This window comes from Urocitellus parryii, chromosome 1 (genome assembly GCF_045843805.1).
Source record: "Urocitellus parryii isolate mUroPar1 chromosome 1, mUroPar1.hap1, whole genome shotgun sequence".
In the NCBI taxonomy this organism is placed as follows: Eukaryota; Metazoa; Chordata; class Mammalia; order Rodentia; family Sciuridae; genus Urocitellus; species Urocitellus parryii.
The window spans coordinates 76,563,765-76,577,667 of NC_135531.1; the positions used below are offsets into that span (position 1 = coordinate 76,563,765).

At 34.9% G+C, this 13,903-nt stretch overlaps 1 protein-coding gene across 4 annotated transcripts in view; it reads right to left on the minus strand.

Annotated features, from left to right (window-relative positions):
• Nucleotides 1-2,569: 2,569 nt before the first annotated feature.
• The window catches only part of Mctp1 (multiple C2 and transmembrane domain containing 1), a 516,302-nt gene continuing 504,968 nt past the window's right edge, over nucleotides 2,570-13,903 (minus strand). For all 4 annotated transcript variants that reach the window (XM_077796266.1, XM_077796264.1, XM_077796263.1 and 1 more), the window contains 4 exons: nucleotides 11,897-12,006; nucleotides 7,363-7,472; nucleotides 5,156-5,253; nucleotides 2,570-4,034 (listed from right to left, as the gene is read on the minus strand). In XM_077796266.1, coding sequence (XP_077652392.1) covers nucleotides 3,963-4,034; nucleotides 5,156-5,253; nucleotides 7,363-7,472; nucleotides 11,897-12,006 — 390 coding nt within the window. In that variant the 3' untranslated portion in view covers nucleotides 2,570-3,962. The remainder of the gene's footprint in view (nucleotides 4,035-5,155; nucleotides 5,254-7,362; nucleotides 7,473-11,896; nucleotides 12,007-13,903) is intronic.

The following is a 13,903-nucleotide window of genomic DNA, read 5'->3' on the forward strand; positions in this document are numbered from 1 at the left end:
TGATTTCTTTTGTGCTTGGTCTGGTACACCTGTGTCCATCTTTTTCATGTTCAACTTTGATGGCTCTCTTTGTTATAGATGTCTCATTTAAATGGCTTAGATTGGCTTTTGCTTTGTGACATGGGGTGAAATCCATTTATCTTGATGGGTGGGTTAATTCCATCTTATATTTACTATCATGTTAGATGAGTTGATCTCACATCTATCTTGATCTTTTCCTCTGGATAGTTTTTTAAAAAGTCTCCTCCAACCCAAAACAAAGAATGTGAAAGAAGGGATGAAGCAAAAAATTGAAACTCCCTTAAGATTAATTGCATATTTGGTTATTAGTTTTGTATTTGGTGTGTGTGTGGGGGGGGGGGTGTTTTCCCTTTGGTTCTTAATCCATATCCCTTGGAAAAACACAAATAGAATCATTAAGTTCCAATAAATTTTCATTGTATTAATTTCTACATTATGTAAATACTTTGACCATTTAATTTTTTATTTGCATAATGTTCTTATATAATGACAAATTATTCTTGATATTTCATAAACTTTAGAGATTCAACTGGAATAAGTCTTCTGATGTGATTGTTAACTATATAAATGTAGAAACTGAGGTATAAGAGTAATATTTTACCAAAGAAAACCCTGTTTTTCCAGTGAGTTAATTCAGTTATCCCAGGAAGGAGAATTATAATTTAAAGAAATAACATTATTGTAAGTATTCATTATATTTTTATATGGTTTTGATTCATACTTAATCAAAAGTCTGATTTCTAGATTACTCTATCAAACCAGTGAATAGGCATCTATAATACACACTCATATTAGATATTTAAAGCACCAGGACTTTAAACACATATTCATTTAATAATATCTGAGGCTTTTTAAAGAAGTAAAGTAGTAGCTCCTTGATTTGTATTTCTAGAGCTTTAACTGCCTTAGCCTTTTTTGTTTTTAATGGTGAGTACAAAATTCCAAAGCATCATGAACATTTAGGGTCAGTTAACAAATTTATAAACTGAAATTAAGGTCTTTGAGTAAGATTTGTTAATACAAAAGTAGACTACTTTTGGAAATCCTTGAGTAAGGAAAAGTCTGTTATGGTCTCTGGATAAAGTGCTTACTGTAAAGTTTTTATTCACATTTAAATGCAAATAAAAATTCTATAAAAGTTATTTTCAGAAACGTATCAGTTAAATTTACCTTTCACTATAATTCAACTTCAGGTTTGGTTTTAATATACTACCATTAGTTTGAACATTGCCTATGACAGGGTCATACAGTAGGTACTCAATAAATATATCACAGAGCAAAGTAATTTAAAGAATCTCCCAATTCACATTATCATAGTATATAAAATAGCTCAAAAATAACTGGGAATTCCTTTAGAATTATCAATGTGAGTCTGGGACAGTACCAATATGAACAGCTGTTAAATCGTTGTTTCTAAGGTGGAGATCAAGTTTAAAAATATGGACAGATATGCATTTCTTGCGAATTATCAAAATTAATGGTGATAATTTGGAATGTAAATATAACAACTTTCAATGAATTTACTCACTAAAAAATACTGAGGAAAATATTTAGTAGTTCATAATATTTACTATATTTAGCAGTCTAAATAAAATAAAGTAACATTCAGTCTCAAGATATTTTGAAATATTTGCATCAAAAATCAAAACCAAGGCAGATTAGATAATTCTTAAGAGAAAAGTATGCCTGTGTGAGAAGGGGAAATAGTTAAAATTCAAGACAGTTTGTTTCATCCTGTGAGTGTAAAGTTTCAAAAGGCAGTGATGATTTACCTGAATATCACTTTTATACTTAGCCTCAAGCTAGTTACTACTCTCAGCTTCATTGAGTTTTTTTCCAATTTTTTTAAAATATCTTTTTTAATTGTAGGTGGACACAATGCCTTTATTTTATTTTATTTATTTTTATGTGGTGCTGAGGATTGAACCCAGTGCTGAGCTTCATTGAAGATTCGGGAGAAGCCAAGTGTAGTGTCATTTAAGAATATGCACGCAATCCCCCATCCTCTCAGCCAAAAAAAAAGTATTGATTACACATAGAAAAGATTATTTTCTTTTCTATTTAATGCAGTGAATATGTAGTCAACATTATCATTGAACTAAACATCTGAAACTTGATACAATGAAACAAAATTAGTCATGTTAATGGTTACGATTCACTAAATACATCAGAGGTTGTAGAGTATCAGGCTTATAGACATCTGAGAAGACATTGTCAGCACAGACATAAATCTCACACAAGGTATAATCAAGTTATTTTAAACAAATTATCAGACTCTCTGTAGTAACATCAACTTCATGAAGTAATGTTTTAGCAACAAACAGTGATGGTATGCAGAGGTAAAGCATGTCATTTTAAACATGATGCACTAAATAGAGCATAATGAGGTCAAAGCCTTTCTGTAGAAAGATAATTTAATTGACGTTCTTTCAAGCATAGTGTATAAACAGATCAAAATAGTTCTATTATAAGAAATAGTATTTAACAACATATCTCTAAATAAAAATACTTTTAAAAATCAGCTTTGATGAGATTGTTTATTATTTAAAGAATCTTCCTTTAGTGTGAAATATATATTTTCTGCTTTTCTACATCTTCCAACATAATCCCCACCAGTATATTATTCCCTATCCCAGTCTATTATTAAGAAAGTAGTGCAAAACATTGTCTGCAGCAGTTTCAACTGAGCTAAAGTTGCCTACCAAGTTAGAGAAGTAAGATTCCCGCTGCCCAAATGGTTTCTTTCTTTCTCCAGAGGTACATTCCCTCGATATACCAGGGAGATAGGTATAAAAGCCACTGTAAGTCTTGGGAATGCAGTTTTTAAGTATAGATTCTATGGTAAGTAGTGAAACATTTTTAAAGGCAACCCCCCAAGCAGTTTATTTTACAAAACAGGTTCTCATGCATTCATATTATCAAGAATTATTTTTTCATAAATGAATGTAATGAAACACTGGCATATCACTTAGCACACTGCATTCTCCTCTACATTTAAATTCACACTAACAAAATCATAGTATGCATTAAAGCATTTCAGGAACTTAATGAAAAATATTTTTTGTCTGTGAGAACACTTGAGTATTAAATGTTTTCAGATGCACAAATACATAATTTGATAGCAAAAGCAATATGGATTTGTTTTGCTTAGTATTTTTGACAATTGAATTGGGTTGCTAATTTACTAACTTTGGTAGATATAAAAATTCAGATAGGCAATCATTTATAAACCTGGCAGTATTTATGTTATATAGTCCTGGAGAGATTTTAAGTTCTTAGATGGAATGATAGAAGGTTTATAACTTTCCTTTACAGAATCTCAGATTCTCTTGAGGGGTTGAATGTGCCTGCACTCATTAGTTTAAAATCAGCCTAGTCATACCTAAGTAATTTGCACAGGAGTGAATTTCAGGATCTAAAGACAGGATTTACATTAGATTGAAGTGTGTCCTTTTCAATTCAGACTTTGGGATTTGCCCTTTCTTGAAATGTATAAAACATAGAAAAATGTAATGGATTACCTTTCAGATAAAAAATAGTCACATTTAAGAAAAACTTTAAATCTACATAAAATTTAAATGTTAATTTTATTTTAATCAGAGTTAAGCATTTTATCTAATATTCTGGTTCTTCTACTTGTAATTAGAGAAGTGTGTGTCTTCCAGTGTTATCACCCTTACATTTGTTCTTTCGGTGTATTATATTATTATCCATAGCTAACAAGACTTTCACACAGTAGTAGTTAAACTGTTATCAAGTTGAGTCTGTACAATGGAAGTATATTTCCAAAGACATATGCCTTTGTACAATATTTACAAATTATATCATGATAAAAAGGCAAAATAAATAAAAAGCAGAAAGAAAGGAAATGCTGCAGAGGCTGAAGGCTTTTTCTTTTATCTTCCCAAACAGATGCTGGTCTCCTCAGTGCTGGGAGCTGGCTAGCCAAGATTGTTTTTCTTTCTTTTATATGGGCTATGAGAAGGATCTGGTTTCAGTTCTTGGTATTGCACCTGTTTAAACAGAGTTCAGAGAAAAACTGGTCAGGTGGCCACTTTCTGGCAAAGGAAGGAAAAGCAAAGCAATGAAAGACTATGCTGGGGGGCGGGGTGGAATGCTGTAGAGCATTATGGGTTCTGCAGCTGGGATGCACAAAACAATAAGAATGATAGAGTAGAAGTCAGAAAGGAAATTCTGCCAAAAACTTCATGGAACCTTGATGTGAACTTTGGTAATGGGCTAGGGTCTTTGCTGACCATAACATATGAAAAGCAAAACCATCTCAATCTGTTTTGAAGGACTGGATAATGGTTCTTTGCAATTTACTGTCTGTTGCATACTGTCTTAATCTTCATCCAGCCCATTCTCATCCATATCAAATGAAAAACTGAACTGAAACAGGAAAAAGTTATTAGCTACAACTCACCTTAAAGATTTTGATTAAAAAAAAAAACAACACCTTATTCTGAAAATAGTTGATGGTTTAATGGACTTTAACCTTAAAGGATTTCAAAGTATTTTTAAAATGTGCCCCATTCTTTAAAAAGTAGTCAGCTTCCTCCCCCTCAGTGATCTCTAAAATATGCGTCTTTAAAACTCACTTAAATGTGCATACTCTAGAAATAAATTTTTTTGTCTTAAGTGTCTGCTGACAAATTTTAGTCTCATTTAATAGTCCTATTTTCTCCCATCAAGTCATGATGACAAACTCCAGCTGAACTTAGGTGAAGGAGGATTCTTCCTGACAACTCTGGTAGGTTTTTTTAAAAAAATATTTATTTTTTTAATTGTAGTTGGATACAATTACTTTATTTAATTAATTTATTTATTTATTTATTTTTTATGTGGTGCTGAGGATCAAACAGGGCCTCGCAGTGCTAGGCAAGCACTCTACTGCTGAGCCACAACCCCAGCCCCTCTGGTAGGTTCTTTATGCAGCATACTCTGATTTTCACACTCACCATTCTTTGCTAAATTTTTCTTGGATAACACTCCAAGTTGACTAACGTCCTGCCTGGGAAAATCTTCCACAGTCTTTATTAACTTTACCTGGCTTTTCTAAAACTTTGACATTGAAAGGATATAAAAGTTAAAACTCAGTGCCACATTTCATCAAAGTAATAATTATACATACCACCTGTACATCTGAAGGGACTCTGGAAAGGAAGTCAAGTAGCTCATTGTTATCAATTGCATATGGACTCCGAAGTTTTTTGGTAAATTTATTGATTCCTAAAAAAATGATAGGTCAAACATAGAAATCTCCAAAGTTTGAAGTTATACAGAGCATTTGTCTGGCAAAAGTGTTACAGTGATTTGAAGATCTTGCTTATATGCTCACCCTCAACCTTGACTGAATAAAGCAACCTATGTTGCTTTCCTGCTTCTCCACTTTTCCCAACTTAGCTGCTGCTCTTTCTCTTTGCACATTTTGTTCCTTTTTAGCAAGAAAAGCTTTCTGTTTTGGAAACAAATGGGCATAGCTATAAGGAATGATAAGGCTATGATGAAAATTGTCTTCCTGTATTTTTAGATTGAGATTGTTAAGACAGGAAGTCTACTTGATTGGCTTTCCCCTTTTCAAAAAATACATCTTTTTTTGTGGGGAGGTTTTGCCCTTAAGCAAGCTAAATGCCTAGAAGACACATGACCTTGATTTTTTTCAAGCGTTAGGAGAGGGATTGCTATCAGCTTTTTCTCAAAAAAATTGTTGTACATGAAATCAACACACTGACAAAAACTGAAACAAACTAGATCATCTCAACTCCTCTTCATGAAGTTCATACAGAATGAACTGGAATCTTGACTTTGGTCTCTGTCTTACCATGTAAGAACTTTCTTATATTTCTGGCTACCTACCATTGAAAGAATATTCTTGTTTTATTTCATTTGATGAAACAAGAGACCCAAACACATTCTCTAAAATAACTTTTAAGACAGCTAGCCAGTGAGGCCCCATAGGTTACATAGCCAGATGTTGGCCATGACCTCCAGTTTCTAAGAACCTGGGGAAGTAGGTTGAGTTGGTAAGAGTGCTTAGTAGCAGAGATGGCTTGGCAAGTGTGACCCTATTAGGTTGTGTTAATAAGCTACCACACATGATAATGTACCTTGATTCCTTCAATAATAGAACATCTGCTTTAATATCAGAAAGGAACAACAGATGAGGGCTTGAATATACAATAGAAAATAAGAATATGGTGGAAATGCTTCACTCCTTGTATAGTATCGTAATTGAATTTCTGTTAATTATAGTAATTAAGGTAGGAAAAAATGATTGTCACCCACCCCATGTTTAAAAGTGATGGTAAGGGGTTGGAAGGCCTGCTAAAAATGGGCCAAAAAAGAATATGGAAATAGGAATCTTAAGAGTAGAGGCCTTGGCAACATTAGACCTCAGCTTACTTTATTCCAGAATATTTCTTTTAAGGTCTTGAAAACAGAGAATAAAAACTCCCTTTAATCTCTTTCCTTTCAGTGTAAACATGTTTTCTGAAGTTAAGATCCATTGGTATTCTTTGCATTTTACTTTAGCAATCTTAGATGTATGTGTATGTAGGCAAGGACAAGTAGACTCTGCCCCATCTTGTTTATATATATCATTAATATTGTAGTTTTATATGTTAGATCTTAAAGACTGAAAAGGGGATTTTGTAAACCAAGAATTTTGTCAAGAAAGAAGTGGGGGTGACACATTATAAAGAATGCTGAAATAAATTGTCTCTTAAATGGAGCTGGGTATGTAGGAATTGTTAGCATGCAGCAAAATCATATTAAAATTTAGATTTTAAAATATCACCTTTCAAGTAGCTTTTTGTAGAAGCATTCTTGTTCATTACGTATAAAACAAGTATTTTTGTTCCTAAGAAGCCTATAAATGCCAACAACCCTTCTCCTGAATCTTAAAGGTGACCTCTTGAATAGGCAGCCATGTACAGTACCATGTTTACATACATTTCCACAAAATAAAGTACCACAGCAAAAAAGCATATTGTCCTAAATGGACCATATGGATCAAAATGCTCCTGTTTGTGTGTAAGTAGTGAAAATAAATCAGAACAGTATCTAGACAAAGCTATACTTTGATATATGAAGAATCTGCACAACTACACCCTTATAGTATGATAGAGCCTGTGGTGCCAGATAAGAAAAATGCATTTTGCAGGTAGACCTAAATCTTTACACTGTTGTGATTTTTAACTGACCTGTCTCATTTCATCATAGAATAGCCACATGACCATAAATATAGTGAACTACTGAGAGTATAACTCATCCCTTAAAAATAGTTTATTCTTAACAGCTAAGACACTTAAAAAAAATTTAAAAAGACTTTTTACTTACCCCAGACAAGGACAATGTATCGTAGTGGAACGAAGTACAGGATGATTGTGAACACACAGAGTGCTACAATGGCCAGCCAGCTTAAGAATGGAACAGTCCAGTTGAAAGTACTAAATGAAAAATATAACACTTCAGCAATCTGAGCACTTCATACCTTTTTCAAACAAAGATTAAAATAAATGTGATTCTGACTAATTTGGAACCTAATCAGTCTGCATTTTTCTCTGGAGTAGAAGCCAACTGTGGTAAGCTTATCAGAGAACACAGGTTACTCAAGATTTGCTCAATTCCATGAATATAAAAGCCCACTTGGATTGTAGTGGACAACTTCACAGTCTAATCACTTGTACTCTTTGAAATCTATGTAATTCACTTATCAAAGAGGAACTAACATTCTGTTACCTAACTCTTTAGCAAATGGCTTAGTGAAAAAGAGCTATTGTACTGTTTGTGTGATTTCCCCACATGGTAAAAAGATTCATTTTTCTCCTGCTAAAACTAATACCCAGCCTCCTTTTCTTTGTTTGTTTTTTGTTTTGTTTTGTTTTTTAGGAGTGGAACGACCCTGGGCAAATCCCTCTACCAACCCTCACTCAGTTTTTCCCACGTTGGGAATAAAATGTTTCTAGCAGTTGTCTATAGACACAGTTCTTATACTTTGATGTAAACCCTCTAAATTTTAGAATTCTTACTCAGTTATGTTTCAAATGGAATTATAAATAAGGAAACGGGGACAAAGCAATTAACCTTATAAAGCTTTACCTGCTATTATTGCCCTTCTCCTCAGGAATAGATAGGTAATTAAGAAATAACATCAGCATTGCCTGTTATTCTCCCTCTAGTACTTTGGGAGAGAATGGCACATGATGGATTTGTAGGATAAACTGTGAAAAGGGAATACAAACTGGAAAAGTATGCTTATAGTAGGCTGGGGCTAATGGGTCTGTAGTGTTGCTATACTGCTGGTGATTGATAATGTGGAGGACTTGGTCCCAGAGGGCTACAAGACAGTAAGTATTGACAGTAAGACACGATAAAAGCAGAAACAGGATCAATGAACAAGAGTAGGGGATGTTACAAAAAGTAAGGAAATGGGGAAATAATTTAGTGGAACAACAGGGAAAATGAAGACACACACAAAAAGATGATGTAGAACATTTTTTTGAAAGAGTGTGGAGAATGAAGGAAATGAAAGATGGAAAGATTATATTTAAGGCTTTCTGTGTAGAAGTTCTGTGATGAATCTCAGATAACAAAATTTTAGAATAAATAGAAATGCATTGAGCCTCTAGGTTAGGTATACAAATACATCACTATTTACAGATACACCATTGCATTTTTTTGAAATCTCTATAATGTTCAGTACCAAAGAGAAACTAACATATTGTGTGTACTGAGTCTAACAGTAGTTTGATGAAAAGAGCCAAGAAGTAAAGAGATCTATATTCAAAGCCTAGATTCTATTGTATGAGTCAACATCTCTAACCCTAGGTTATCTCCTTTATAATATTAGGATAGCTTCTGTTATATCAAGAAAGATTGGTTGTGATGCAGCATGTTTATGTGATTCAAGGTGATCAGAGATAATCAACTCCAGGAGTCTAAAGTGTGTCATTTCTTCCAGTGAGAAGGACTCCAAACACAATTCATAAAATACAAAATTCATTTCTTCTAATTTCTTGGTAATGCATGTTATAGTCATTTGGAGTGGGGTTTGTCCAGGGCAGTTTTGATCCAATGAAGGGTGATTACTCAGAAATTTTTTTCCTATACTATACCTCAGCTTAACACATAGAGTTGTTCCTTAGCTTTATGTCTTTTAGCTTGCTTTTTTGTGTCTCCCTAGGTTAATTGTTACCTAAAATTGTTTGTTCTAGTAAACAACCCAAAGTTGGATAAGTTAATCCAAAGTTGGATAAGTCAGCTGTCCTGTTTTCAATAACCCTTGGATTTTTGGCTTTTCTTTGTTTTTTCCTCTTATGGTCAGAGTGAGCATCCGAGACTGTGTCAGTAGGTAAGGTTCATGCTTTACTTCCTTGATGGACACCTGTGCTTTCCTTGCTTCTGCCTGCTTGTGGAGAGAACAGAAGGCTTTCTTTCCTACGGCTCAGTTCAGAGCCATCCATCACACCACTCCATGTGTGAGGGCACTGGCACTTCGCTTGGAAAACCTTCCTTCTGGGCAGCCCCACTGAAGGACTCCCTGTGTTTTTCTTTCTCTTATTGGAAGGATAGATGGCAAAGAATCCTCACCACTGTAGCTGGTGGTAGGGAAAAAAGCTTGCCCTTTTCTGTTTCTACATTTTGCATTATGGAATCTAAATCTAGAATATGCTCTTCCCCAAAAAAGAGTTGTAATTCAAGAAAGTTCTGGAATGATTATTTAGTAACAAGACATGGTATTTATAGAGATTTCATTTTGTGCTTAAAGATCACTTCTGAATCTGCTTTCTGGATGATGTTTTTAATCTTATGTGACCCCAGGGGAACTTGCTTTTTTGGTATCCAAAATATTGTTTTACAGAAGATATAGCTCCTGTAAGACTTACTCAATCTTATGCCATATTCCTGTACCTCAGCATGGAAAATTCTACAAAGCCCAGGTTCCCCCAGAGATGGTCCACCTCCAGACTCTGATCATATCCTTCAGCTAGCTATCATGTTCTCTGTTCGAGTCCTCCCACCATTCAGAGTTACAAAAGAAGCTTTCTTTCCCTCAGGTGTTCACTAGTCTGATCTCAGAGCTGATCCATGGTCTTCTGGTATAAATGAGAGGTTTCCATCACATTATCAGTATATGATGTACTCCGGAGAAAAGTAAAAAGAATGCCCCAAATTTAGGGCTACCAATGCCCGAAATTTAGGCCACACTATGCTTCAGTGGATAGGGTAGAGAGTACAGGGAACATTCTTAGAAATAGCACAGGGAGGAAGAAGGAGAGAGAAAAGGCGTTGGAGTGAGTCTTTTAAAGTCCAAGGCTGAATATTGTTTAGGGGTACATTTGCAAGTGAGAGAGAAAGGACCAATGAATGATTCACACCTTTTGCTTAAATAATTGACCCCTTTCAAATTCTGTGTATGTCCAAGGATCTAAATCTGCAGAATGCTTTAGGTTATCAATAATAAAGATTGATGTTTAAACTAAGAAAACCAGGCTTATCCAGATACATTGTACCCCTTCTTGACTAGATCATTAGCAACCATTACACAGGCCAGTTTCATGTAGTTTATGAGACCTTAGCATGTCTTCAACTCATAACCAATTACTGTAAATTCACCTTGTCGTTTTTTTTTTTTTCTAAATAAACTTCTTTTTTCGGGGGAGGGGATATTGGAGATTGAACCTAGAGGCAATTTACTATAAAGCTACAACCCCAGCCCTTTTCAGTCCTAAAAAGGACTTGAGACAGAGTCTCACTAAGCTGCCCAGGCTTACCTTGAACTTGAAATCCTTCTACCTCAGCCTCCCAAGTTGCTGGGACTATAGAAATGTACCACCAAACCTGGCTAATTTTTTAAAATGTATTAGTAAATAAAATAATAAAACAATAAGATAAAGTAAGTTTCTTAATTTTATGTTAGCTCTCAATGAACCTGTATAAAAAATTAAGATTCTAATTTTTTTTAAAAAAAGAGAATTTTTAAATATTTTTTAGTTTTCGGTGGACACAACATCTTTATTTTATTTTTATGTGGTGCTGAGGATTGAACCCAGCGCCGCGAGCGCGCTACCGCTTGAGCCACATCCCCAGCCCAAGATTCTAATTTTTAAGTATAAAAATTCTGTGGTTTTTTCTAAATGACAAAAGTTTATTTCATTGATAATTATGATCTCAGATATTTAAACTAAAATATCTGAGTTTAGGGCCGGGCATGGAGGCCTGTAATCCCAGTGACTTGGGAGGCTAAGGCAGGAGGATCACAAGTTCAAGACAACCTCCCCAATTTAGTGAGGTCATAACCAACTTAGTGAGGCCCTGTCTCAAAATAAAAAAAAAAAAATACAAAAGGCTTGGGATATGGTTCAGTGGTAAAGCACCTCTAGGTTCAATCCCTGAGGTGGGCGGGAGAAATAGAGTATAGGAATATTTCTGTAGGGTGCTATACATAATATTTTTTTAAATATAGAGTAACTTGAAACTATAACTAGACCGATAATAAAATACAAGTGTCTTCATTACCTGAAATCATCATTTAGCTTGATTTTTTTTTTCTATCACGATTGCATATTCCATTTAAGAACAAAGTCTTGCACTGTGAAAAATGTGCTAAAATTTAGGACGGTGTTATTTCTTCAAAGCTACAAGTATGACTTCTTTCCAACCAATATGTTCTAAATTTCAGGGAAGAAATTGACAGAACTTTCATAAAACCAAAGACTGGCAGCAACAAAGTAAATGATGATGAAACTGAGCAATAGATCACCCAGAAGGAGTATGTCCTGCCCAAATGAATGTGGCATTTCACCCTTCAAGAAATAAATGTATACCCTGTCCCACAGAAGACCAGGGCTCGCATGTCAGCATCACTCACTTCTTTATCCTTTCGCCAAAGGAAGCCACTTCATCTAGGATGTTCTGGACACTCACACATACCTCCTGGATGGCATAGATTTTATTTATAAATCCCTTTTTTTCACTGTCCTGAAATGCAATAAAAAAAGAAATTCTGTATGAATAAAATATATCCTTTAGTGCTTGAATTCTTTGCATTGTTCCTCATATTTAAAATTTAAATAAACTTTCTATACGTTAGATGGATAATTGAAGCTTATGAAAATTTCAGGATATTAGGGACATGAGGAGGAAGAGTACCCAGCATCGTAGACCTGTACTGCTATGAAAATGGTTGTGACCCAGCAGACTTGAATTCTTTTTTTCTTAGGCTGATTAAAAGAAACATTGAGGGAGTTAGGGGATAGGGTGTGAAAGAGAGGAAGATCTCAATATTAGCAAACCAGTGGCTCAGAACCCATCAATATTATACGTAGCAAATCCAGTTTTCTTGACCCTACCACCCATAGACCCATGTTTGGTTGTGGCTTCAGATAATTCAGCAGCAGAATATTCTGGGTGCAAATGAAACCTGTGATCAATGAAAACTCCAAAAAAATGACAAATAACTGAAATCCATTAAGTTGACACTTCCTAGATCAAATATACACTAAGCTTAATCACCCACTGAAAAGTAATACTCTTACTCAGTAGCATATACTATTAGTCAAGGTTCTAACTAAATCCCCTCTCCCTACCCCTACCCCCCCCCTTTTTTTATATAGTTCATCCTAAAACTTGTGCAGAATTTAAGCAAAGCTGGTGCACTCCAGGGAAGAGGTGGGTGGGGATTGAACACAAAGCACCCAGAAAGTGGTGTGAGCCTAAGGGAAATGTGCATATTTTGTAATTTTAAACCCAGAAGAAGAAATAGTGGTGGCCTTTCACGATTGAAAATTCTGCTTAGTAGCCTGGCATCACAGGCACTTGCCTAGGCTGTTTAGTGGAGACCATCCAACCCTGATTCCATGACTCTATTCCTCCATGCCAGCTTGAATATCTATGGAAATATAGATCCAATTTCATTACTTTAACTTCTTTTGAACACTTGCATACTATGCCAGAACACTTGAGACCTCATGTGGCAGTCAGTGCTTGCTGAAAGCAGCCAGGAAGCTAGAATAATAATGTCATGTTGCACATTTACATACTGACTTTCATTTTAGAAGAGTCTAAAGCACTTTACACTGTGAACACTTGGCCAGGACTGGCATCCTGCCACCCAGAAACCAAGGGCAAGTGAATCAAAGTTGTGTGTGTATCCTCCTAGGACATTACAGTATACGTGGACCAAGGACATGAAGGCCAGTTTTACAATAACTTAATCTTTGGTAGATGTCAATTACTTGGAGCTTTCATTTTATATTTAATTACCATTATTTATCTTGCTTATGCCAAAACAGATTTTCAAACAATGAGGTAGATGAGACACACAAAACCCAAAACAGTATAGGAAGCAATTAGCTACTCTCAGCATTCCCCACTATCGTCAAAATTCACTTGTCATGATAGACTTGGATGCATCAACTGCTTATCTTCCCCCCATTTAATAAAACAAAATGCATTAATTCTACCTATGTAATTGTACACTTTAGAATGAAATGAATAACCAGTGGCTCTTTGTAGTTCCGTTCATAAACAACTACAAAGTTGGTCGGCATGATCCTTAGTGTTCTCATCTCAAGTATCAACTAAATTAACTTATGTCCATAAAGCAAAGTGCTCTTATAAGTGATTTATTCTGTATATAGCAAAGTCAGTTGGAGGTCAGGGTGGGGGAGTATATGATAGTGGTAGACTGCAATGCTTAGTATGTGCAAGGCCCTGGGTTCAATCCCCAGCACCACAAAAAGAAAAATGAGTCAAAACCTGCTGATTGTACAATGAAAAGTCTGTTGAGAACAAGATTTATTCAAAATTATGTGAAAAATATTTTCTCACAACAATAAAATATATAATATTTAGGTATAACTTAAGGTATATACAA